At 40.5% G+C, this 27,279-nt stretch overlaps 1 protein-coding gene across 10 annotated transcripts in view; it reads right to left on the minus strand.

Annotated features, from left to right (window-relative positions):
- The window catches only part of ncor2 (nuclear receptor corepressor 2), an 85,674-nt gene that overhangs the window by 53,002 nt on the left and 5,393 nt on the right, over positions 1-27,279 (minus strand). For all 10 annotated transcript variants that reach the window (XM_069706714.1, XM_069706713.1, XM_069706715.1 and 7 more), the window contains exons 2-5: positions 14,221-14,416; positions 13,385-13,500; positions 7,477-7,654; positions 1,944-2,126 (exon numbers count right to left, since the gene is read on the minus strand). In XM_069706714.1, coding sequence (XP_069562815.1) covers positions 1,944-2,126; positions 7,477-7,654; positions 13,385-13,500; positions 14,221-14,325 — 582 coding nt within the window. In that variant the 5' untranslated portion in view covers positions 14,326-14,416. The remainder of the gene's footprint in view (positions 1-1,943; positions 2,127-7,476; positions 7,655-13,384; positions 13,501-14,220; positions 14,417-27,279) is intronic.

Raw genomic sequence — 27,279 nt, forward strand, 5'->3', positions numbered from 1 at the left:
TTAACAAAGAAAAACAGGACTTGCATATTTCAGGAGATTTTATCAGCTATAGTTTATTTATGTTAGTTTGGCCAAAAAAAAAAGACTAAAAATGTAAACACTTAGCATTCGTCTTGTTTGTATTTGGAGGCCTTTCTCAACAACTAGCTGTGTTCCAAGTGGCAATCCACCATGAGTGTCGCTATCTTGATTTTTGGAGCCAGAAGTGACCATATTTGGACAAGGGAAGTGAGGGGTTGATCTGACTGAGAACCCGAGGACACTCTGCCCGCACATTTTTTTTTTATGTAGCTAATAACACCGGTATGACTTGCGGACATTTTTTTTTTTTTGTTGACTTTGTATATTATGAGATAAGTTGATGCTTTTTGAATGTAAGTCTATTTGAGCCTAGAGTGTTTTTGAAGCCAGCCCCTAGTGGCCTTCAGTGGTATTGCACTTTAAAGAGCCTTTGCATTGCTTCACTTTTTAGACTTGGAAATGACATCCATTTCCATATACAGTCTATGTTGGGTACCCAGAGGATGGTCAACGGAGAGGTGAGTGGCTTTTTGCTTTGGGTCATTTTCAGTTAAAACTTCCCACTCAAATGTCTGAGCTTCTTATAATCAATATTCTAAGGTTATCAAATCAATAGTCATGAATAGGGATCTCCTCAAGTCTAAGCTGTGAAGTAGCTCATCAATCTGAATGTCTATTATCTTAAACACTGTCAGATGAGACAAAATTACAAATGTACCTGTCATCAATAAAGTAAAGTAATGCTGATTTTAAATGATGATTGTCTTTTTAATGAGTACAATAAACAATATGTTAACGTATTGCTGTGTGTTGTGGAGGAAAAGATTTGGGTCGAAGAGAGGCAAAGCTAACCCGTACAGTTTCTTTCCTAAACATTGCAAGCAGCCAAAAGGGAGACAGTGTGGCAGGGATATGAGTGGTTTAGGAGTCACAAAACCTCCACCATAATCCTACTCCTCCCCCAGGGAAGCTGTTATTTATAGCCACATATATTTTTAACCTACTTTTCTCCTAAATAAAAAGACACAGAGGAGAGAAGACAAAAAGAAATGCAGATGCCTGGAGGAGTGCTCGTACATAATCACTGCACACTGAGCACAAACAGCTACAAGCTTGAATGCAGCGATTACAACACAGCGAAACCTATTTAAGACTTTGTTGCTCTGATGCCAACTGAAGCCTGGCAGGGGAAATCACATTGGAAAACCCCACATTATAAACAAATGAAAAACTGCACTAAGAAAATACAACAAGGATACCAACACTGGCAAGGACTTCTACAGGCATGACAAACAAACACATCTGTACCTCTCAAGTGTTTTTAGGCTCATCTGCCTTGTCAGAATTTGTGTACAAGTCACATAAATGACATCTTAAAATGGCTTCTACCCAACTGTCTTCATTTCTCACAGGCTGTACACAAAATAATACCTCAGGGAAAATATAACTGCATGTCAAGCAGTGCTGGAGTTCCTAGATAGCAAAATTAACATTATCTAGAATTTAAAATAAAATCAGATGTTGTGATCTCAAAGGCCACTTTCCCTCCAAAACCCAGCTTTGTTGTGACTGCCACCTTCTGACTACAACGTGAATGACAGAACATAAAAACAGTCATGTGGAGCTCATTATTTGTCTTCCTTTCAGTAGCTAGACAAATATGTAAAGGAGCACACATTCCCATTGACATCCAACTCATGCTTTAAAGGTGCTATAACAATCAAGAAGTTAAAACTCCGACAGGAATATTAATCAGGAGGCACCTCGGGCCCGACTGCCAAAATAATTTCCCTGCAGAAAGAAATAAATCCATCTTAAAAACAAGGAACCAAGCGGGAGATAGCATCATTCGTCAATCGCTTAACACAAAGCAAGCCAATATAAAGTTGTGAAGTTACAACCGGATTCGTACTTGTACAGACCTGTTTTTTGCGAAGCTTGCAAATCTGCTGCTCCACCATAGTGATCTCCCTGTCCACGCGGTCCATGTTCTGGATCAGCTCCTCCTTGGAGAAGCGAGCTGGCACCAGATCCAAGTCCTGGTCCATGTGGACCGGGCTCACAGGCGAGATTGGCTCCAGCTTCCCCATGCCACTTCCACGCTCCTACAGAAGCACAACAAAAAGAAGAATGTAAAATGTAAAAGATATAGTATGTTTACAGGCAAACACAATCATAAAGTAATTTAATTTAAATCAGACAGTAGAAGGAAGAATGACAACAAAGAGGAATATTTCAAAAAGGATTTTTCATGAAATAAGACAAGTGTACCCAATGTTTGGGGGGGCGGGGGGGGGATTATTATAAACGGCAGGTCAGAAGAAGATATTTCACGACAAGCATAAAGACCGTCTTGATGGGAATGACCATATTTAATGAGTGAGCGTGCACATTTTCATTTCCTCTTTTTCCTGCTGATAGCAGCCATATCTTCATGTGACTGTCTGTACATTACTGTACAAGAATTCACCCAAACACAGTGAGTGTACCCTTCAAGAAGGTAACACATGCCAGTAATGAAGTCCACTGGGTAATGAAAGTCGGTGTAGTGTCTCCGTGCCACTAGACCACACTAATGAATATGAGGTCGCAGCCTCCCTCGCCAGGATTATGCACAAGAGTGCCGGCAGCTGGCTTTGCTTAAGAGACTTAGTGTGAAGCATTAAAAAAAATAAAAAAAATAAAAAAATAAAATACTTTTTTTGGATATGTGTGTGTGTGTGTGTGTGTGTGTGTGTGTGTGTGTGTGTGTGTGTGTGTGTGTGTGTGTGTGTGTGTGTGTGTGTGTGTGTGTGTGTGTGTGTGTGTGTGTGTGTGTGTGTGTGTGTGTGTGTGTGTGTGTGTGTGTGTGTGTGTGTTGGAGGGGTGGGGGGGATCTGAAGGGTAGTACAATGTGTAAGTGGGTTTAAAGTCAGGAGGTACTTATAAACAGTACCCTCTGGCAAAAACATGAAAATAGTGTCTGTCAGTCAAGCTAACAATACGCAGTGTGGCTCATCAACTGAGCATCCTTCCTGATAAGATCAATTATAGAAGCGATGCATGGAAACACTGATCTTCCAGGCACAGTACAGTACTCTGAAGTAATATTGAGTAAAATCCACTCTTTCATAACTTTTACCCCATTACATTTGGATACATTGATGGTGCTACTTTCAGCCATTATTTTCCCTCCAGAAGCTGGTCTACTGTTGCTCTATCACCTGTCTGCTGACGTCCCCTCGTGACGTTGTTTGTAGCAGAATAATGGCTGAAGCTACAGCGGGAGGTTGAGATGAGCAAGAGCGTCCGTGGCCTTACAGCCCCGTTTTCTTTTTATCGGTGTTAGGGATTGGCTTTCAAACTGCATCAGCAGCCAATAGCACTCAGATCCAGTTGTGAAAGCTGGTCTGAAGTCAGTACATCAGAGTCACTTGACACTGTGCTATTAGGCGCGCACACGCACGCACAGTTATTCCTCTGCCTTTCTGTTGAATGTAAATACTGAAGTTAACTTTGTAACTGTATGTAAATATTCATGGTCATTCACAAAGCCTAATGAAAAGAGGCAGAAGTAGAGAGAAGATGACTCCCCTGAAAAAAGACTGCTTTTATTTTATGTGGACAAAACTGCTGTTTCAACAACAGATGATTTTCCTCAGGTAAAAGCGAGGAGGTGAGCATGCTTGTACCTTAAAGACAATTCATGATGTCAGCTCAGTGTAATGAGCCTAATGAGTCATCTCGTATGATTTATCTTTAAGTCGTACACGGACACATACTTTTATATATACAACAATCGAGAGAATACACACTCAGAAGTTCCACACATGCACTCAAAAACACGACGGCAACCTCCTGACAGCAAGAGGAACGCCTTTGTTTATCATCTGAATAACATTAAAACATCTTAGAGAAAGCAGCTGAGTGAAACTGCTTATCAAGAATAGGGAAATTTGTGGACAGAGATACAAATTGGAGATATTGTTGCCTTGGTGTGTGTGTGTGTGTGTGTGTGTGTGTGTGTGTGTCAGATTGTTCAGGAGACGACACAAGCAGATGATAAAAACATCTGTTGATTTGCGTCTTTATCTAAGGAAGTTTACATGACAGAGCTGAAATGATGTCAGTCATCTCCACATTAATTAAAAGAAGGGAGAGAAACAGTATTTTTTTCTTAACCAAGCAAGTCCTTACTTGTAAATAATCTAACTTCAGTTGTTACTCTGATGGTTACTAGTTTTCCCAAGTAACAGTACTTTTATTTGCTCCTAAGTCCTCCTAAATGTCATTAAGTGCAATTTCCCTGAAATAACACATAGTATGGCCTTTATAATAAAATTAATTGAAATAAAGCAAGCGTATACACTCGTTTATCAGAAAAACACAGAGCCCTCTTTAGTACTATGTTGAACAATCTTAGGTCTGGACAGCTAGTGGAAATAACAAGGAACTTTATCACAGTGCAGATTAGAGCATACAGACATCAATGCTTTACACAGCGTCCTGAAATTGATGTGCAAAATTGGTAATGGGAAAATGAGATTAAGCAACAACTAATGATTCTTTTTTTATAACCAATTCATCTGCCAGATTTTTCATTCATTTTTATTTGGTCTAATAATGTAAGAAATGTATAATGTACAATGTAAGAAAACAGTTAAAAATATTAATTACAATTTCCCAAAGATTAAGCTAACAGCTAACATATTGATCATCAAATTGCTTGTATCTACCAAAACCCAAAAATATTCAGTTTACTATCATCAATCAATCTTCTATTTTATTTTTTATTTTTTTTTAAGTAAAGCAAAAATCTTTATTAAATCGTCAAAACTATGAACAGTTGGAGGCACAAATTTTCTGGGCGCAGAGAAACAGGATACAATAAGATGATGTAAATGAAAATTAATGATGCTGGTATTACATAAACCTCTTTATGCAACAACACATGGAAAGAGGAAGACGGGGCCCAGTTGCAGGAGCAGGATTTCTCTGTTTCTGTATTTGCGTTCCTACTTTCTGAATGTATGTAACCACTCTGGAGTTTATCCTCCATAAATGACTGTGTTGATCCAGCTTGGCGTTTGTTCTGCGTTATTTTTAAAATGTCTGAAATGGACTTTATGTAAGTGGGCTAATCTGGACTAGGCAGGCGGCATTACAGCCCCGTAGACCTGCGATGATTGAACATGTCAGTGCCAGAGGATGTCGAGCGGTCGTCCAAGATGAAGAAGCCCAAGGTTGCCAGTTAGTCATAAAAATTCACCACAGATCAAAACTACAACAGGAAAATAATGTTTTGGATGGTTTGACTTTGGCTAAAACAATATCTATGTGTAAATAATACCACAGCCCTCCTTATATGTGTGACCGTAATTTCTCTTAGGTGACAATAACACAATAGTGATGTTTTAGTGACATGTAGAAGTTTGATATATTGTATTTAGTCTCCCATCGAGCGTATACAATCAAAGCGATGTTTTATTGGCCTGTCCTATAGACAGAAATGTTCATTTTGGGTTAATGCCATTATTTAATCATAAAGCCTTTATCTACTGATACCGATATCTTTCAAATATTATCATGCATCTTTTTGAAATGGATTTATGAAAGCTGTCACAAGTTAATCTCTGGCCGTCATTGTTAGCAGACACTCTGATGACATTGGAGTCTGCATCATACATTTCGCAGCTCGACCACTAGTAGTTAAATACCAAATAAAGTTTCATTAAAACCAAATAAAAGTGTGCGGCCACAGACGCAATTCTGCTCTGCTCTATCAAACACACTTGCCTTTCAATCTTCCTATTTCTTCACCTTCTTCACTCCTTTCTGTACCTCATTCTTATTGGGGCATCAGTCAATGACATTTTAACATCATTGTGTGTGTGAGTGGGTGAATGGGAAGCAAACTGTAAAGCGCTTTGAGACCGCTAAGGTGATGAAGTACCATCGAGGTGCACACCATTTATCATTAAAATAACGTTCACCCCTATTAGAGATGAGTTGTCACCAAAACCAGAAAAGCATCTGACCAGGGGAGACATCTTGAATAAAGCCCACTGAATATTGGATTTTTGAGGCGAATACCATTATTTATATTTGAGAACAATATATCATCTGACATACACACAGATTCCAATATAACTGTGATGAGCTAATATCAGCCATCTGTCTGGTTCTAGCTTCAAAAGAGGGTCAGTTAACATACATAGATACACTTCTGACAGAAGTCTGACAAGCAAAGCTGTTTAGGTCTGAATGGTGTAAACTATTAGTCAGCTTTGTCTCATGGATTTCTACAATGACATACATATTTTATAACTTCAGTAGCAATGCTCACTCTTTAAGCCATTCAAGGCGGGTGTGACAAAGTCCTCATTCTAATCTGCTTTTGTAATTCATTTCCTTGTAAAAAAAAAAAAAAAAAAAAAAGACAAAATCCATTGAACTGCTATGGTGTATAGTAAGAAAATGCTGATTTTGTCCTTCCCTGAATCCCTGTTCATGCGAGTCATGCTACAAACATCAGTTGTTTCTGATACTACTGGCCTACTCCCTCTTTTCCTGTCGGTCGTAGGTCTCTCACGCCTCCCTTCCCCTCCCCTCTTCCCCTTTATCTGTGCCTTTTATACACTTGCCCTTTGCCTTATTTTCAGTTGCATCTCTCCTGCTATCCCACTATCTGCTCGGTGCACTTGTTCCGTGCCAGTGATTGTATCCGACACCACTTATATAATGGGTTTACAGCCCTTACTGCTCCGAGGGGAGTTACTGGCATTCCTGAATATTTCCCTGCTAGCTTTACAGTCAATGTTTCTTTTTTTCTGTACCCTGTTATTGGTGTATCTATTTACCATTTCTTGGCTGTCTGCCTCCCCTGACGGTTTGAAGCTCTCTGTGTAATGTCAGGAACGCCTCCCCATCAGCAGCTCTACACAGCAAGCAAGTCGTTTTGATCTGCAGTTCACACAGTTTCATCCTCAGTCTTTTGAAATCTAGGTCAGCTCTATTATTTATTAATTGCCGTTTCACAGCACCCTCAGTCTTCCCACTGCTGCTCTCAGAGATCCAGCTTAACTACAATGCAGAATCTCCTTCTATGACTTCTGCTGTGGTGTGTCTAATAACATCCTTTGGGGGCTTTGAAGGAAGCTGGCAGGATTAATGAAATACAAAAGACTCAGAGACGAAGCTCACACCATCTTCTAGGAAGAAAAGTGGTCGCAACATCTACTTTATGAATCATAATTTCTCAAAATCTCCTATTGGCACATCATCATTAATAAGCAATACTTCAAAAATATGATATATGCCAAGCCTTCTATTATGAAATTTAGCATAAATTCAGTTTATTCTTTGCATTTCACAAAGCTTTTGTTCAATTGACTGTTTTGCTTGGCTTGTACCATCGTACTGTAACATACTGCAAACTGTCAATATGATACACTGCACTTTATAATGACTACTGACCTTTGACATATCATCAGCTCCTCCCAGAGGCAATAGCGGCCGGTGGGATGAAGGCCTCATCAGAGCCTCTGGTCCCATATCCAAACGAGGCCTTTTGATTTCCGCATACTCCACCTCTGATTGGCCGGTGGGATCTTGTAGGTAGATGTGCTCGTAGCGGATATGCTGTTCTTGTCCTCTGCAACACAGAAAAACACAAAGTGTAGCAGATTAGAAAAAGTATGGAGAGCTACTGAAAAACTTGAATGGAAACTAAATATGTTTTGTTTCAGGTTCTTAGCTACGCTGACAGTCTGGACCACTTTTCTGTTCTTCAGACTGAATTGTGATGCCACTTTAAACATTTCAAGATTTTTTCGATATTAAAGACTGATGAATTTTCAACTGGCAAATGGAAACACCAAATTTGTAAAGACCTCAATGATTTTAACAAGGGCCAAGTCACTATGGCCAGACAATTGAGCCCGGAGCATGTCCGAAACACAAAAGGCTGTTTGGGTGGGATTCAGCTCAAAGCACAGCGGAGCTCAGGTACAGCTGAGGCAGGTGAATTAAAGCATAAACTAATATAAATTTAGCCAAATCTGATCAAGTGTGAGGGAGAGACTGATCCCAAGGAACAACTAATGGACAATAAGGACCATGTGAAGTCGGACAATTTGATCATGATCTTTTACCTGAAATATTAGACCAGACCGCAATAAAAGAAAGCTCACTTCCAAAGCATACTCAAGGGAACAGTGAAGCGAACAGAAAGAGAGATGGTCAATAACTCAATGAAAGGTGGACCAAAAAAAAAAAAAAAAAAAAAAGAAATCCATCGAATTCTCTTCTATGATATGCAAGTCTGCAACTACAACCCCTATATCTGAATATATCTCCAAAAGCATTAGGAATCAGATGATGTCTAATTGCTTGTGCCTAGCTGAAGCTTCACATCTCTGCTGCTGTAATGGTTCAAGTTCACTTCTATGAAATCATTGTCCTCCAGTGCGCCTTACAAATTGTGCACTGTAATAAGTTTGAGCAAGTGCATGTGTATCCCAGAGAATTAATGCTACTTGTGAATTTGGATTGTAATACAGAGTATTTCTAGAGTTAGGACTTCTTGATGTATGGCATTTAGTAGGCGAAATGTCCTATTTCACAATGTTAATAAAAGTGAAAATTAATTTGTGGATTGGCCTTGTTATTCGGATTCCCTAATTAAAATCACAAAGTTCGTTTTTCCATAATCCTGCTGACAAACACACGAACAAACCAAAAACATAACTTCATTGGCAGAGGTAATGATCCAGGATGTGAGGACATCAGTAGCACTCAGACAACACTGACCTTCTGAGGTAGGACATGTTTTTTTGGTTGTTGTCTGGTTTTTTTTTTTTAAACATGATGACCTAATCACATCACATTCAGAAAGACTAGCATACAAAGACACATTTGTACAAAAGCACAAGATGACAATTACAGCCCGAGATCAGTCTGACCCAAATCTTTACTGTTGTGATCCAAGGCACACACAAACGCCAGCTGGCTTGATTTGGCTCAAACATCAAGTAATCACTGAAGGCTTTTCTTCTGTAGAAATGGAAGACTGCAATGGGTCACTCAGGGCTGAAAGTGGAAAGAAAGGCAAGCAAGAAACTGGAAATGGTGACTCACTGTAACACTACCATCTAATGGTTTTAAATATAGCAGGGGATGGTGGAAAAGTGGAAAAGGTTTTACAGGAGATGGTAGAAAGTCAGTGGCCACACACACAAAGGCTATAATGCGATTTGTTAAATTCTTACAGTAGGAACTATGACACTCACTATAATGTACCACAGAAATACAACTCATCTGGAAGGCTGGGAATGACAATAATTACTTTAACAGTAATTGGAGTAGGAAGATGCTCTATAATGTAATGTGATCTGTTCATGATCTGCTGCATGTGTGGTACAAGTATAAGTCACACTCATCACAATCATTAAACTCGTTAGGAGAATGGGGGAAAATAGCCAGCAACAAGTTAGAGCAGCCCAGTAAAGGGGGCTCTTGGTGTGCAGTCAAATGACAGCTTCCAAATGTTAACTGCACTCGTTACTTAGATCTGGGCAATTTTATTAGCCCACTTGTAAATGGCTCTCTGTTCCTTTCAGGGAACAGTTTTCTCAAGTCGGCCCTGGAAGCAGATGCCAGAATGTGAGTGCCAGTGTCAAAATGGAAGTGGCTTCTGAAGAGAAGAGGGAAAACACAACCATAATTGCTGGTCCAGGCCCACAATGGCCTAGTGTGCGGTTTCTCTATGTGCCAAAGAGCATGGAGCCCTTCTCTGTTGAAGTAAGGTGCAGGACGGGTGGTGTAACAATCGACACCATCCACTGAGTGGAACAGAGATTTATGGAGAGATATGTCTGAATCTGCACGTTAAAGAGGTGGCATGCAGTGTGTGTGTGTGTGTGTGTGTGTGTGTGTGTGTGTGTGTGTGTGTGTGTGTGTGTGTGTGTGTGTGTGTGTGTGTGTGTGTGTGTGTGTGTGTGTGTGCGTGTGTGTGTGTGTGTGTGAGGAGAGAAATGGATGGTGGATGTTTATCTGTGATTGCTTAAATAAGTGCCACAGAAAATAGTGGACCAAAATTATTACCCAGATGGTGTGTGACTACTCCCCCGGACACAATTTTCTCACTCATTCAGTCGAATACTTCCTCATCTCCATGGAGGGTTGGCACTTACATAATCACATCATCAAGCTCTCCTTCTCTCCCTCTCTCCCTCTCTCTCCCTCTCTCTTTTCCCCTTCTCCCTCTTGTGAGCGTGCAGAATAATCTGATCCCTGGGGAGGATTTGTCTGAAGGACAAGAGAAAAAAATGTGTGTGGAGGTGGGGGGCGGGGCACTGGGGGAGGGCGGTGGGAAGGTGTGTGTGTGTGTGTGTGTGTGTGTGTGTGTGTGTGTGTGTGTGTGTGTGTGTGTGTGTGTGTGTGTTGGGGGGGGGGGGGCAACATCACAACACCCAACAACAGCTCCATTACTTTCTTACTGGCTTGGACCCCATTATGACAAGAACAGAGATCATGTGTGCCGATAGCCTGTTATTGTGAAAGCACTACGGCGTTTGTGTGGCTGCCAATCTCTCCGTGGCTCCCCGGAGGAGCAGCTACGCAGCTGTGCATGGCGTAGGGGTGGCTGACAGAGAGACGCCTGGCCAAGTGCACCACAGCTGGGATGAATGAGACTGAGAAAGTGCACATCATCAAGAGAAGGGACGGCGGGTGGAGTCCAAAAATCAAACACTTAACTCTTCTGTTCATGTTGCTGAACAAAAAAAACACATTACCCAATGGCCAGACCTACATGAGACAGGGTTATTTACCAAAGGTATCCACATAAACACAGGATACTGCAATAAATGTAATGTTTTTCAGCAATCAATATGTCGTATAAATTCTGGAGAGTGGGAAGTGAGCTGTGGGATCAATGGGGGATTGTAGCTTATGGGTAGAAGTGGGAAAAGCAAAGAAAGCCTCGATGCATTGTAATTCTCTTATGAGTAATTCAGCACTGATAAACTAAACTCCTTAATCAAGAAAGGTCACATTACAATTACAAATGAAAGACACATATTTGGAAAGATTATCTGGAATAATCCGTAAATAATAGCAATGATCAAACTGCACATATCCATATACCAAAAACCTCAGAATTATACCCCCCATTTACTATGCTAATCAAAGTTTCACCAGAATTATTCTAGCCATTACAAACTAATTTACTGTTATTGCATCATACTTGTTTTTACTCTCTGTTCTGGCCAGAAGATAAACTAACCCCAACTCTAGCCTAGCGATTTCTCCGTATTGTGATGCTTCCTATAAAATGTATTCTCTCCTTTTTCTCAAGAAGCCAATATGATCTCCGACAGATGGGAAGAGGCGGAGTGACTGAGATGCTGCCTGGAGTAAAGAGGAGGAAACAAACAACAAGCACAGTGGCTCACCAATGATTATACTGTTGTGTTTTTCTGACCTGTAATTCGACCAAATTTGGAGCACTAGCTTAATAGCACATCTTCACCTTGAGTTCAGAGCAGACAATTAAAGAGCAGATGATGGATACATCGATTTGTCAGACTGAGAAGCACATCATGCCATCTTTGATGAAAAGTACAGTTCCGAAGGCCATATTAGCGCTCACACTTTGTCAGAGCAGTAATGTGAGGTTGCTCCAAATGGAGACAGGGTGTGCAGAATTACTGAGACTTATGAAAAGACAAGCACGCATCTTAGCGGAGAATAGATTGAAGGATCGCCAAAGCCAGAATTACACTATTCAGACTCTGAATGAGGGCTTCAGAGTGGATTCTAAGCCCTCTAAAGGAATGCTGAAGGCCCTGATATATTCAACTGAAAGACACCCCCCCCATTCACCCACCCCAGACACTTGCCAGCAAGACCAGTGGCATAATTCAGTCTCCACAAAGAAACGTGGGCTAACTGTCTATAGTCTCCCCTTTTGATAACATAGCTTTTTTTTTTTTTTTTTTTTTTTTTTTTTAAATCTACCGACAAACAAATTCGCCGCTCCACTGTAGAAGTTGCACAAGGCAGAGGCACCGGCTGAGTCAACGCCGAGAGGCTGCCAAAACACCCGTGATTGAATGAAGGATGTCAGCAAATCAGAAGCTGGTGGGTAGCATTCGAAACTGTGTGGTGTTTTATTTCTGTATCAACCCATGACCAACTGTTGCCACACTGTGGGCTAGCTAATAACTGTTAAACGAGGCCAAACACGCTCTCCGCCGTACTATGAAGACCATAATCCTATCTGATTGATACTTATAGACACCGACACAACTCGCAACAGCCCCACACTGCTACAGTGTCATTGAACCATCTGCTGTCTGCTGTTATAACTCCACTACGTTTCAGACAAACAAGATATTTTCTATCTTGACAGACAGCCCCCCCCTCCCCCCACTACATCTCACATACTATGCATTCAACAAATATCTGCCAGCTGATTTCCAGTCAAATCAGCCAAAACTGTATACTCGTTGTGTGTTTTAACACATGCAAGAAAATCAACTGAGATGAAAAAATATATTCCTGTGACTTATCCTCTGTGCATCATGCAAAATTCATAGCATGCACATAAATCATTCATAAGTATTCATCAAGTCTCATCTTCAAAAAAAAGCATGGCAATATAAATAATAAAGACATCGGTAGGTACAAGACCTGAGTCTCCAGAGACCAAGTGCTATTCCTACAATGCTTTGCCCGACTTATTGTTGGTCTATTGAAGATGGCAAAGCTCCATTGCCCCGTAGAACTTTAACACAACATTACAAAAGAATGACTTGCGGATGCCAATTACATAAGGATTACACTGGGGGAGGGTTAACAGGCAGAGGCTTTACTAGAATTATATTGTATAAAAATGCAGCCTCCACTGACCCTGCTCTGTCTCTCAGTCACCAAAACTCAATAAGGACAAATACATTAAAGAGTCAATACTGCCATAGTACATAACTGTAGCGTACACAGGTCGACTTCCAGATGCCCCCCCCTTGTTGCCTGACAAAACCCACATTCTCTCACTTTCAACTATTGCTATCAATAAAAGGTACAAAATTTAAAAAAAAAAAAACTAATTAAATAAAAAAATAGATGCATCTATTATTACAAAATATACAAACCCCAGATTTATAACAATGCAAAATTTGGGCCTGGCATAATTCCATGCAGTTAATTATTTATTTACATACATTGACATTATATTTGTATCATAAATACATACAACAGAACTCAGTAAAGTAGGTAGTATAAAAATGTCAACGTAATAAAATGCACGAAGAATCTAAAAACAATGGAAATATGTTGCTCGTGAGAGAATAAATTGTATGTATGAGCACGGGGTTCCTACCTTTCATTCCCAGGCTGAAACTCTGAAAGTAAGGAAGGCCGACGCCGATGGGGCTGGGCCAGGTGGGAGCTATAGTCCCTGGCATGATGAGAGTGGTAGTCAACCAGCCCCACTTCCTGGAATACAAAAAATAACAAGTTGTCAGCACACCAGAAGCAGAAAGCTTGCATTAATTCCTTCTCCTTGAGAATAAAGCAAAAAAAAACATGATAGTAAAACATTTTTTTATTCTTCCATTTCCTGCCTTTTTTCTCCTGTAAAATGTAGTCTTCTTCTCTCCAGCTCTTATTTCTCCCGCTCCTTCCATTTGTTTCATAGCCAAGTGGGGCAATGCATGCAACTACCGTAAAACCTGCATCTCTGCCAATCAGGGATTGCAGGACACAGTCCATCAACCCTCATCTTCTCCTGAACGCGATGACAAGCGGGAGCAGTCGGATTAACTACAGGTGCAGCTGTGGGGACCTCGGGGAGGGGGGGGGTTAAAGCTTTGGATTCTCCCGCCATTCAATAACAAAATAAGCCCTGCCAACACTGGAGGTCACTGAACGAACTTTTACAGCAGCTAAAGGGCCTCTTCTTTCAAGCGCAGACAGCTTTGTCTCTGATGCATAGAAAAACATCATCTTGATAATTAGGAGATGTGTGGGGAAATAATAGGGGGGGCCTCAATGTGACTCCACAACGAAAACATGACCTTTCAACTCAAACATCTAATGAGAGAGCCATTCTGGGTGCAGTCCCACCCTGTTTACTAAATATCCAGCAAGTAGGCTGAGCCCGAGCTACAACTACAGTAACACGTAAAAATGCTGTGGCAATGCCGGGCCTCTTACCGTGTGTGCCCGTTGCAGCTGCAGGGGTAGGGTGGCAGGGTTTGGCAGGTGCCGTGTGTCCACAGTCCTCCTGCCCGGTGGCACAGACTGGGGATGAGAGGACATGCTGGCACAGCCGCTTCCTCTACAGGCAGGAAGTGGGTGTGGCTGTAGAGCAGTTGCTGCACATTATCAGCTGTTTCATTTAGCCTGCAACCTGTAAGAAAAAAAAGAAAACATGAGTCATGAGACACTGTTTGAAGTTAAGCAACCTCAGCAGAATTTCTTTGGATACTTTCACACCTGCAAAGAGCAAAGCATAAAACTTGTGATACTCATGACTATTGCTGGGAAACTTTGATGTTTTCTGGATGGCACCTCCAGAGTATCTCGAGATGAAAGTGTGTGTCTGTGTCTCCTCCGGATATCAGGGTCATCACCTCCCTACCACAGTTGCCCCCCCCCTTCCATTGCTTCTAGTAAAGGAGTGAGAATCCCTGCACCTGCTAGACTCAACCCCTCCTTCGCTGCTTACTGAATGGCCTACTGTCCTCACACTGAGGACTCAGGCAGAGAGCAGCCAAGTCAAGCAGCTAGCCGGTAAAAATAATCCAAGTTTAATGGGGGTTTAGAGGCGACATAAATAACTCCGCGCCAGATAAAGATGTAGGCTTCAACAGTCAGGCACTAGAATTAAACTCCAGCTGATGTTACATAAACCACAGTGGCCTCATCTACAAGGAGTATGTCATATAACAACCACGATGATATAAGAGAAAACAGCCGGACACTAAGCTGCAGCACAACTCAACCTACAGGACTCTGTAGAAGCAACAGGAAGAGGTAAAGAATGAACACAAATCCTATTACTGCACACATTGACAAAACGTATCTATGCTGAGAAAATTTGAGAAAATTCCGAAACAGAACATCGTGGACATCAGAAATTAGTTTCCATCTTTCAGTGGGTTGGATGGATTTGTGAAATTCCATTCTAGCTGCCGTTCGGCTTTGTCCAACCTGTTACTGCGGTATTCTCGAGCACTCGGCCTTTGATAGTAGTAGTAGGTGGACTAGCGCTCGTGACATGTGTCCCTGTGACTCCTGCCAACAGAGAAATTAGCACTCCTGCCAGTTCTATGGGCCGCTGACTAATGACGCCTCTCTCATAGCTCATGTTTCAGCGCTGTGTGAACCACACAACAAGAGGTACGGGGGCAGCTCTCGACATGGCACTGATCGAAATCTTGACAAGAAGGCAAAGTGCTCTAAGTGGACTGCAATTTTGTTAACCGAATGGGAAAGCCAACACCGCTGAGCCAACCCCTTAAAAGTGCAGAAGAAAAACAAAATAAATACCGTATTGATAGGAATCCTAATCGTAATTAATTGAGTCAGAAATTTTTAGAAAAATAGTAGAAATGAGATTTAACAGATCATGCCGAGGTCATTACTCTATGACAGAGTAAAAGAGAGAGCTGGTATTGTGCTGATTCAGGTCAGTGCTGGCTTAACGGCAGAACAACAATGGAACAACGTTCTGTGTTTGTACCTTGAATACAGAACGGCGACGTAGAATTATGGTGCAACATTACCACTTTGAATAGACCATTGTAGAAGAGGGTTAGAGTGTATCAGGGTGTAGATACAAATATGAGTAGTGGCAGGACAAATTCTTGATTATTATTTTACTTCGAAATGGAAAAACTTTAAGTGAAAACTAAAGACAAATGCATTGGATCAAAGCCACATCCAGTGGTGGTTTATAAACTGTGATATTTATGTAACACCAATGGCAGGTAAGCTATGAACCTCTGTTGGTGGCTGTAGTTCCTCAGAGTGGTTCCTTTAAAGTCTCTGAACTAGGATAGGCTGAGTAATAACCTCTGAAACCAGCTACTTTTTGTAGCACTATAAGGTGCCCACATAGTTGGCATAGTAGAAGTTGTGGTAGGATGCCAGCGTGCCAGCCTCCATTGTTTGATTCTGGTTTGGACTTTTTTTTTTTTTTTTTTTTTTGCAGCACAAAGAGGGGCACTATCTGCCCCTTCCTTCCTGCTCCACTGTCACAAACACAAAGTGTCACTTGATTTTAGTTACGCAAAAGGCTCTATTACGAAAGGCTGAACATGGCTCTGGCTGTAAGAAACAGAAGAGCTCTGTAAACATAGGATCATAGAGGCCCCAGGATGGGAAAACACTGCTGCAAGTCACACACCAACTGGAGACTGTGCCTTTGTGTCGAGTCGTCTAAACTATGGCTTCAAATATTTTCATGAAAGTAGTGCACATCCATCTTTTGGTCAGATAGACCCAAGTAAACAGACCACACAAAGGGGAAGTCCTTGAGTAGACCTCACTGCTGACAAAATACTAGATTAGAAAAAACAAAAAACGTATTATATTAACATAGTAGGCAATGCTCTCAAGAAAGAGCAGAAAAGGAGGCTGGAGAGACAACAAGGGGTGAGAAAAGCCATCTACTCGGAATCCTCTCTTTGATGAGTGTCCAGTCCAGAGAGATTCCCCCGAGACGGGAAAAACAAGTCTGAAAGCAGTCACAAGATCTGCAGAGGACAAAAAAAAAACCTGAATCAAGATGAGAGGACCAACACAATGAAAGAGCTTTGACATCAACTCTGAGGCGAAAGGGGCCTTCCAGACGAGAGGCTAAACACATGCACTGGCACCGCTACAGACACCCACAGGCAAGTCCATGGCTCGCTGCCAACACTGCAAATGAACTCGGTCACCTCACTCTCTAGCGTGCTTTCCTTCTCCACTCTTTTATTTTTTGCTTTGGTCTCTTCCACAGAGCAGAGTGGGCCTCAGCCTTCAGCGGTGCAAGCCAATATTTCATCCTCTTACACCCCCCCCCCCTCAACCCCCCCTCCCTCTCCATTTTAGGAACGGTTGTGGAAATACTAGCACAGAGCAGCACAGACGGCCTCCAGCCTGCCAAGGAGAGCAGGAGGTAGACTTCAAACAACAGTTTAATTCTACTGACATAAACAGTTAATCAAATCTCTGTCTAGTCAGACTTGGTAACTTGACAGTTGAGCACTAGAATGAGAGAACAATGGGTTTAACAGCTTGGCCTCATTCTTTGCTGACAAAATTAAGAAAAGCTGTCAGGTCCTCTGTATCAGGTAAAAGGTCCGTCCTGGCCTTGTGTCAATTTTAAACCAATTCAATTAGCATGACACCATTCGATCCCATCAAGCATATAACCTTGGAGGAGATTGTGCAACATTTGAAATCCTCCTCCTACCTTGTTTTTTTTGGGTTTTTTTTTTTAACTGAACAGCTTCAAACATTTTGCAAATTGTCAACGTTTTTGTACTATTAGGCTATTTCTAAGAGGTACTAAAAGTTGCCGGTATTAAACTACCTTATCTTCAATGTAGACGTTTTGCTGATCAACAATTACAAGGCCTTTTTTTAAACCTAAAATTTATTAGGAAAATGAGTGAAAGGGTTGTTTGAAATGATTGTTTAGATGTTTTACAGTCAGGATTTCAACCACACCATAAAATGAAACAACAAAAACAACCAAATACACTTTTATTTTAAGATTTTTAATAACTTAATGACCATTAAAAAATTCTATCATCAAATGGAATTTAATTCAAACCCAAAGAAGAATGATTACATCAGTGCTCAGCTTCCGTTGCTAAGCATTCTCAAAATCTATATTTATGGACATGGCCCCAACTTTTAAGATCCACATTACGACAACTACAAAATCCGCTTTCTATCACCTTTACAATATATCAAGAACTAAAGAGTGTCCTGTCTCAACAGGACTTAAATTTTTTTTTAAAAACTGCCCATACATATGTTTTCAGGAGGCTCCATGACTGTAACGATGTATTTACTGGTCAAAAAGTCAAATCAGCTGCAGCTGATTCAGAACACCGCTGTCCACACCAAGAGCAGGAAAGTGAAATAAATCATTCCAGCTCTCACATCTTTGCACTGACTTCCTGTGTGTCAAAGCACTGGCTTTAAAATTCTACTGTTGGTTTATGAAGCACTAAGTGGTTAAGACCAGAATACCTTTCTGATGGACGGTTTCACTTTGAACTGCCCAGATCCCGCAGATCATCTGGGTTGGGACCGGTCTACTTACTGTTCCCGAGTTATACTACACACGGTGAAGCAACATTCAGTTTTTATGATTCACACAAATTAAACCTCCTGCCAGAAAACATTAAGGCTGCTCCAATTCTCATTTGCATGTTATATTTGCGAATGCACAGGTTACATCTGCGACATCTATTCATATTCAGGAATGGGTTTTTTTCCTCTTGTTTAATCTGTCATGTTCTATTTTAAATTATTTTTATATTGTGTTTTAGATCATGTTCTTCTCTTTTAAAAACCTATTAATGTATTTATTTTTTACATGACCTTGAGTTTTGCTTCTATCTTGTCTTGTAAAGCACTTTGCGTTTTGTTGTTGTTGCAAATAAACTTGCCTTGAAGCACATATTCTCATAGGAGGTATGATAGCATGGCTTCGACCTTGATACAACCAAGAATTGTATCATTGCAGTAGTAGTAATACACTGTTAATTCTGCACCAGTACAAAATATGTGGCTCGTATTTTGATACAGAAAATATACATTGTGGTATTGAGCTGGACTTCCGTTGTTATTATTATTACGACAGTCAACGAGGGATGGTGGTTCCAATCAAAGGAGCTGCCACGGAAAAAAACACAGACAAGTAAACCCTAATGGGCATGAGGCTCGGTCTGGGAACAACACGAGAAGTTTATAAAGCAGTGCCCTAGAGAGCAGAGCTCATGTGAGGGGGCTGCTAAGACTCTCCGCCGAGGAATGTGGCACCCTGTCAGGTCTCATAAGGATTTATCTCCCAGGAGCCTCATTACCGAAGGGCCCTGGAAAAGGAGGCTCTCTCACTTGCTCACTCTGCTGTTCACTCACCCTAAACCTCAATTGTTCAGAAAAACTATACATGCATGTAAACAGTTGCTTTCCAAAGGATTTTCCCAAAAGAAACAGAATTCTTCCTGACGAGCATTGGTAAGGGCCAGTTCATGGTTTACGGCACACAGAACAACACTAGGTCAAAACCTACTAAATATATAAAATTGCTAAAGGGCATTTACATTGAAACTGGGGCTTTTAATTTGAAAACTCATGCGGCATTCGGCATGTCAGTCATTCACTCAGTGACGGACATCAGGTTTCTAGGGATGCCCTCATCAGTCCAGCTAAAGTTTCACTTGGTGTTCATATTCTAACATCTTGTAGAAATAATATATTGATTTCATATTTTCATACGTGTTCTTTTCCACCAACGTCCATCCAGTCTTTTGTAGAGTCAACTCTTTGCAGTCTTACAGCTAAATCTTGAGGAACTTTAGTAATTGGCTTCAACACTCATCTGTAGTTGCTCGCTGCTCTACTCCCACACTTCGCCTTCCTCCCCATCCACTCAAATTTAACAGAGAAGCAAAACCTCCAATTAATCCACAGAAGCTTCAGAATTGGGCCCGGAGAGGTTTTTTTAAGGTCATGGTGCGGAAACAAGGTCAATCTACACAGCTCAAGATCACACTGTGGAAGTACTTGTCTTTTCCAAATGACCTCACTCACTTTGTTTTATCAGAAATATTTATGGGGTTCTCGATGACACGGCCATTACCCACAGATTCAGGCAAAGACCGTCTCATTTCATTGCCTTCTGTGCAATAAAGTCTCAATCTTTGAACTCTTACATGATCCATGTCTCTTGGCCTGTGTTGACAACCACACGGCATCAGTTAAACCAAATGAAACAGTGAAGTAAAGGGGAGGAAGGCACAGTAACAGCAGCACAACAGCAGGAAAAAAAAAACTGTAGTGCAACTTCCACTGCAAAGCAATAATGTCCAAGACTGCTATTTTCCTTCTAAACCCACCGGCATTAAAAAAAAAAAAAAAATGGGACAATAACACAACATCAATGAGGTGCAGAGGTCAATAATGTAAGCTTATTTTACTGTGGGTACATGCTTTACCACAAATACCGCTCACAAGATGAACACATGCCTATCATTTAGCAGGAACAACAACAACAAAAACTCAAATCTAACAAACCTCATCAAAAATAATGTAATACTCAGAGGAATCAAAAGTCTTTTAATCCAAACTAATAAGGTCCTTCAACCAAGGAAGTTAAATTCAAACCAAAATATAGAGAGAGGCTATAAAAGGCAGCGGGTGGTTTAATTATTCCCTGTGTGCCAGCTTTGATATATATTGCAGTTCCTGGCAGGCAGGTGGCTAGCACATAGCTAATAGTAGCAAATACTTAAAGAACATCCCAACACACCAAGCTGATTTGCTTTACCTCAGCTCAACTGTCAAATAGGAAATGTGCGGTCACAACACCGTCAGCAGCTGAGGGCGTTGTGAGAAAATCATGAACACTCACAGTCAACTTTGACACTGTAATTTGTCTGATGGAAAGAGCTTCAATCACCTCCCTTAACCACAGCCTGTCACACCTCTCATTTTGAATCTGACTGAACAACACTTCTTATCACGCCAACAACAACATGATTAGTAGCAGCCACAAGCAAGCAGAGAAAAAAATATATATAACGTGTTATGAAAGTGAAAGTGGTAGTATGTAGTATTGACAGATAAACAGTGTTCGAATGCAGCACATAAAACCTCCTAATACTGATCATCTTTGGCTAAAAGAACAAAGGTAATGTTGCTGAAATGGGTTGTCAGTTTAGATTAAAAAAGGTCATCTGGTTTATTCTGTGAAATTATGGTCTAATAGAGTTTAAAAGGATTTTAGCCAGCAAATATAAAACACTGTTAATGTCTACCATATATGACTTTTATTACATTATGGGTTTCATACTCATAAGACAGGTCAAAAGTAGGTCAGGAGGTACTCAAATACAGTATTGAGCTGGAGGAAATCAAAGCCCATTTCACAATTACTGTAGTTAGGAGCGTTAAACTTGGCTTAAGTAAATCATGAGCCGTTACGCCGCATTGGTAAAGTAGCTGCTAAAAATAGAAATGTGTCTGTTCATTAGACATACAGAAGATGGACAACTGGAAAACACAGCTAAACTGCTTTCCATCTGTCAGACAAAAGAAAAAAAGAAAAACAGACAACGAAGAAGTACATCCTTTTAGGATGTGCTGCTACATCAACTGTTACAACTATCCAAACACAAAGCAGAAGGGAGCTCAGAATTGTTATCACTGGTCCCTAAATATCACGGTTTCAAATCCACTTTTGTCAAGTTATGTCTTTTTCTCTATTGTTGTATTTTGTGTCACAAGACAATGAATTAAATGATTTAAAACCTGAGTATTAGACATTACGTCAGCTTTGCAGTGGACTGTAGTGTAACTATTTTGTGGCTGTAAATATATTTTTTTAATCTTAGGCGCGAGGTGTATTAAAGAACAAAAGAATTATAATATGTAGTAATATACCTTTATTTGTTTTAGCTACCGCAACAAGAAATATACTAAATGACATCTCTAAAAAGAAATGTTAAACTGTTAATTTTGTCTATTGTTGTGCCCTTTAGAAACAACTAAAAGAAAAATATCACTGGCTAAACATTGAGTTACATGAAGGTTTGCCCCGAATCCAAAAGTTTTGGTAGTTGGTACCAAATTCCACTTAAAGTCCACGATGCTCGATCCCAACTTGGGGCCAAATCATCGGTTCTTGTGGCATCTCTAGTTACTTGTGTGATATTTCAGAAAAATAAACAATACATTGATCAGACAAAAATTTTACGGAATATATATATATATATATATATATATTTTGCAACACATATTTACGTATATTTATCAAAAGCTGTGTTTCAACACACAGATTGTAGACGTGCGTGTCTGAAAGGGTTCGGGACGAGAGAGTGCCGCGTCCTATACGTGCAGATGTGGTTATCCAGCTGTATCCCTGCTGTACAACAAAGCCACTGTTGGATTTCCTGCCGAGTATCCTCGCTGCTGGCAGCCTCAGCGACTGTGTGAAATTACATAAGGCTTGGCCTTCCCCCTCCCCGTCCCCCACCCCCCTTTCCCCCCCTCTCGGCGGAGAACTGGGGCCTTCACACACTGCCTCAGCCAACTGCTGCTCCCCGTAACCATGGAGGCAAAGGCACTCTACCAAAACACACCAGAGGATCTCAAAGCTGCTCCCTCTGTTCACAGACACAGGCTGACATCAGGGAAACACATTTTACATAAGCGCTCTGATCAATTCATTATAACTAATAACAATCAACTGCAATCTCGCTTGTTCTCGACTCCCGACCTCGATACGTTTCTACCAACGATCGAGTCTTCAGGGATACATCCCCACACCAAACACACCAAAGCAGAAAGCGAGAACACAGTATTTGTGTAATCATTTAGATTACACGAACATTACATTTTAATGAAAGTCTGTACCCAACATTGCCTAAAGACTCGAACATATTCCGTCTCTATCATTACTGCTTATTTACATGAAAACACGTGTGGTTGAAGCTATATGCGTGCTGCTGTGTGGGTTTGCGTGAGCCCTACCGAGACCCTGTAACACCAGGAGAGCCAAACTGTTTTAATACTCTGCATCGCCCCACATGACGACTGAGATGAACATATGTTCTGCACGTGTGTGTGTGTGTGTGTGTGTGTGTGTGTGTGTGTGTGTGAGAGAGAGAGAGAGAGAGAGAGAGAGAATAACCTGTGAGCTGCATGTTTTCACAACCCATAAAGACAATACCTGAAGACAAGACACTGCAGAGAACAAAACAAAGCAAACTAGTCAACCTTACAAGTGACACTGAACAGTTTTGCTTTGCTTTGTCCTTCCAGGAAGGCTGAAAACACAAAGTGGAGCTGCAAGGAGAAATACGCAGAACATTTGTGGAACAATAATGACTGCAGAAAGATTGTGCCAAAAGTCATGAGATTTGTTTCTTTGTTCTAAGACATGCTGCATTTGTCTCTGAAGCATGATGTATTAGAAGTGTGTTCTTTATTTGATTTGGTTTGGGATTTTGTTATGCAATAAATTGCATTGTTACTGTTTGTTAGTGATGTGTAGCACATGTGTAAAATACATTTTGTTTGTTTGTTGGTGGTTTTGGCAAGAAATTAGAGGAGTCTGACTGATGCTGGTTGTTTAGGGCCGAGAAAAAAAGATTCCAAGATTGATATACCGGTCTATATTATTTATGTATATACTGTATACCCACTATATAAAACTTGTTTGTGCAATTATTCCTCAAATGTGGTTATCAAATACTTTTCAAAATACATCCTAGGTATTGTGATGTTACCAAATCGAGAGATAAGCATATTGTCCAGCCCTAATGCCTACAGACCACCACATTACCTATCAGACATCACATCCCCATTATTATCATAATAATAGCAACAAGAAAAACAACAAAACGAAACCATCAATGCAGGACATTCCAACCCACGATAAGACAAATTCACAACAACAAAAATCTATGATGTCCATGATTATGAATCAATAAAGCAATTCTACAAAGTAAGAAATGGTACTGGTAAAATGAATATGGTACAGACAAGGAGTTGTTTGAATTGCAGTTTTACACTTTATTGAAGCAAATGTTATTCTATAGCTGTTGCTGAAGTGGTGCGGATAATTATTTGTTGGTTACTGAGTCACAAAATGACTCTCAACAGATCCCCCTTCTACTCGGCTCCGTGGGACACGAGGTGGTATCGTTTCTGTGATGTACGAGGTCCCAACTTATGACTCCCTCTTTATTCTCGGTCGGCTCTGTTCTTAAAGCCCACCTGACATTCAGCTCTCCAATCTGAGCAGCAGGAAGTAAAACTGAGGAGTGCACTTGTCTGCCGAGGTGACCTACTTCCTCCGCACTGCTAATTAATTATTCAAGAGCTTTGAAATGTTCTTCTGTATGGCAGTGTGCAACCCGAGTGCCTCTGTTTGCCCCTCATGATAGCAGCCTCACAGAGCTTCCATTTATGTATGAGAGGGTGCCAGAGAGTGTGAGTACATTGTGACAGTGTGCATGTGTGTGTGCAACGCCAAACACGACTGTCCATAGATGCCAGTGTTATTTCCATCGACAGCATAAGGAAAACATCCCCACCAATATTTGATAAACAGGAGGAGGGTTTTGAAATACAAACATTTCAAAACGCATAACAGACATCAGCTTGATTTCAAATGGATTTAGGGGACTAATTTGTTCCAAACTGAACCGTCATGGATCCAGTGTACATGTCAAGACAGGCGCTGAAATCCTCAGACAAAAGCAAAGTATAACCTGTAATTACACATTCATGCCTTTCACTGTTGCACGTCACCTGTGTTTCCACTGTAAGATCATCAACCCTGAGGTGGAAGCCCTTGGCTGCCTTTTCTAACGTGCTTTAATGTTAAAATAGCACACTACTGTTTTATGTAACACACGTTCCTAGTAGAAGAGGTAGGCTAATCAGAGAGAGAGAAAAAATATAATGCTACCCACCACAGCTGCAGCCTACACACAAACAAGAGTAATGTCCTATAACATGCTGTCATCTGTGTTGCGTAACAGAGTCAAGTGAATCACTTACCACAAAGCCATTTCTAATCTCTGCTGATCCACTATCTGGCTCTCTGTTAGTATGTTTAAATATGGGTGACTGATTTTAATAGCAACTCCATCTCATAGCCAGGGAAAGCAAAACAGAACGCCTTATGAATGATAAATGACTAACTTTGAATCAATATCTAATAGCAGACAAAACAAGATGCAAACAAAGGGATATTATCAGAGGTTTTTAAATCAAATTCCTTTGGAACACAATAAGCACTGACAAGTAACTCTGTGGCCCGTTAACAAGGACTTATTTGACCAATCAATTATATTGTTGGTTTTATAAATTAACCAAAAAAAAAAAAAAAAAAAAAAGGTTAGTTCAACTGGCACCTAGCTAGTACTTTGTAATTGCAGCACATTATGGCAAAGGCACACTCTCAAAACACTAGGGACATCTAACAATACCAAAATATAAAAACACAGAACAGTTGTTTAGACTATTGTTTCAACAAAAAGGCCACGTAATCAGCAGCTTTAAAAATATTATGTCACATGAAAGGTCATGGGATTTTACTGGCACAACGTCTAGGCACTACATAAATACTATGAAAGAGTCTAAACACTCAGTCAACCTAAAGATTCACACAGCCCATAATCAGCAACTGTGTTTGTACTTCCTTAAATTTGTGATGTCACAAACTTACGGTCATGTCATATGTGCCCCACCAGTATAGCCCACTGTCCAACCTTTTATCTGGAGGAATACACAGAGCGGTCATTCTGTGTAGGAGCTAACAAGCCACAAGATCAAAGTAAACCTGTTGTTAGCCTGGGCGTGCCTCCGAAAAGCAGCCAATCAGAGGAGAGAGTCAGTGATATTATAAGCTGTTTTGTGTCGTTAAGATATCGCTGGTAGAGCTCCACAAAGAAGCTTAAGAGAGAGGATGTAAAACTATACTGAAATGGTTTTGGTACTTAAAACCACAAAAAATATTTTCTTTTGGATATCGAGACAGAAAATAAAACACTAGAAAAGTGTAAAATACAGGACCTTTAACCCTTTAAGCCCATTTGGGGGCCGGGGAGAAGACTTAGCAAAACTATTGTTAAAATATGAACATGTAAGCTGATATTTACACAAATCTCACAAGTGTTCCCTTTATTTTTTCAAATATTTTTTTTAATGATTTTTTTTAATTTGTATTTTATTGTGGTAGCAGAGATATACTCTTTTTATTATGGGTATGCAATTTTCGAGCAGAGGTCTAAAAAATAGGTGTGTTTTAAAAGGTTAATTGTTTACATATACACTATGTAGGCAAAAAGGATAGCCTGTGCTTGTGTATAATAAACAGTGAATTTTTTTGCTCAGTGATAGCTGCTCGTGAGCAATATTTATGAGACAACATGGCATGTCCACTAAAAGAAGCGAGAAAGAGCCGTTTATAAACTAAACTTGAACTTGACTTTGTTCAAAAGATAATGGCTAACTTTAGGAGCAAAGACTCAAAAGATTTGAATTAAGCACAGACACGATGGGTACAGGGTTAACACATTGACTGCTACACCAACAGACACAGCATCAGGCATTAGTGCAGTCTGTTTACCACAAAATCACACTGTAAATACAGCCTGACAACAGGGTGTGTACGTCATCCACAGAAGCCAAATGGAAAAGCCGTAGTCTAAACAGTTTGAAAATTATGTGAATGCCTAAAAAAACAAACACTCAGAAAACTGTAAAATAAAGTTCCTGTAAGAGAAATCATTATCTTTAAACATTTGAATCAGAATTGCTTATGCTTGTTCAGAGCGACACACACCTTGGTGTTAAACTGCCGCCGGTGAAGACAACTTCAAGGGGAAAACCCCTTATCTTTACTCAGATTTAATTGTTTTTTTGTTGAGAACAAATGTCAGTTTTATTTCACCTGAGCTGGTAATAGTGGTTTTTAAATTGTTAATTTTACACAGGAAATAAATATGCATACAGTAATTGAAATGCAACAACTAGTCCAAATTACAAGGTCTAACATACATAAAGACAAAATTATAATGAATTTGAACGCGTCAAATATAATTATTACAAGCAGCCTAACAAATTTCTGGAGGGACAAATAAATCCTGTCCTCCTTTTAAGCTCTACAGGGTGACAGATGCAGAATCAGTCTGACCTCCAGACCCCATTAACCCCTGGCCCAGAAGGCCCGACATACCCCTCCCGCCACCCTTCGAAGACCGCATCTCAACTGCATCCTAAATGTGAAAACAGGAGGGTATTTAAGATGAAGACGGACTTGTGAGGCCGTAAGCTAATAGTTACTTGCGAGGTCTGCAGGGGTTCTGCAGGGGCCCAGAAGAGACACATTTTCCTCAAATAACATGTCACAACCACAGTTTTTCCATTCGGAAATTCCCAGAAAATAGTACAACTGCTCAAATTCAGCTCCCGCATAACCACTGGGACTGAGGTGGCCCTGTTTTCAGCTCTATGGCACTTTGATTGTGA

Source organism: Brachyistius frenatus, unplaced genomic scaffold (genome assembly GCF_029030835.1).
Source record: "Brachyistius frenatus isolate BFR_SWC_R1_liver_20210118 unplaced genomic scaffold, ASM2903083v1 Contig_64, whole genome shotgun sequence".
Classification (NCBI taxonomy): Eukaryota; Metazoa; Chordata; class Actinopteri; family Embiotocidae; genus Brachyistius; species Brachyistius frenatus.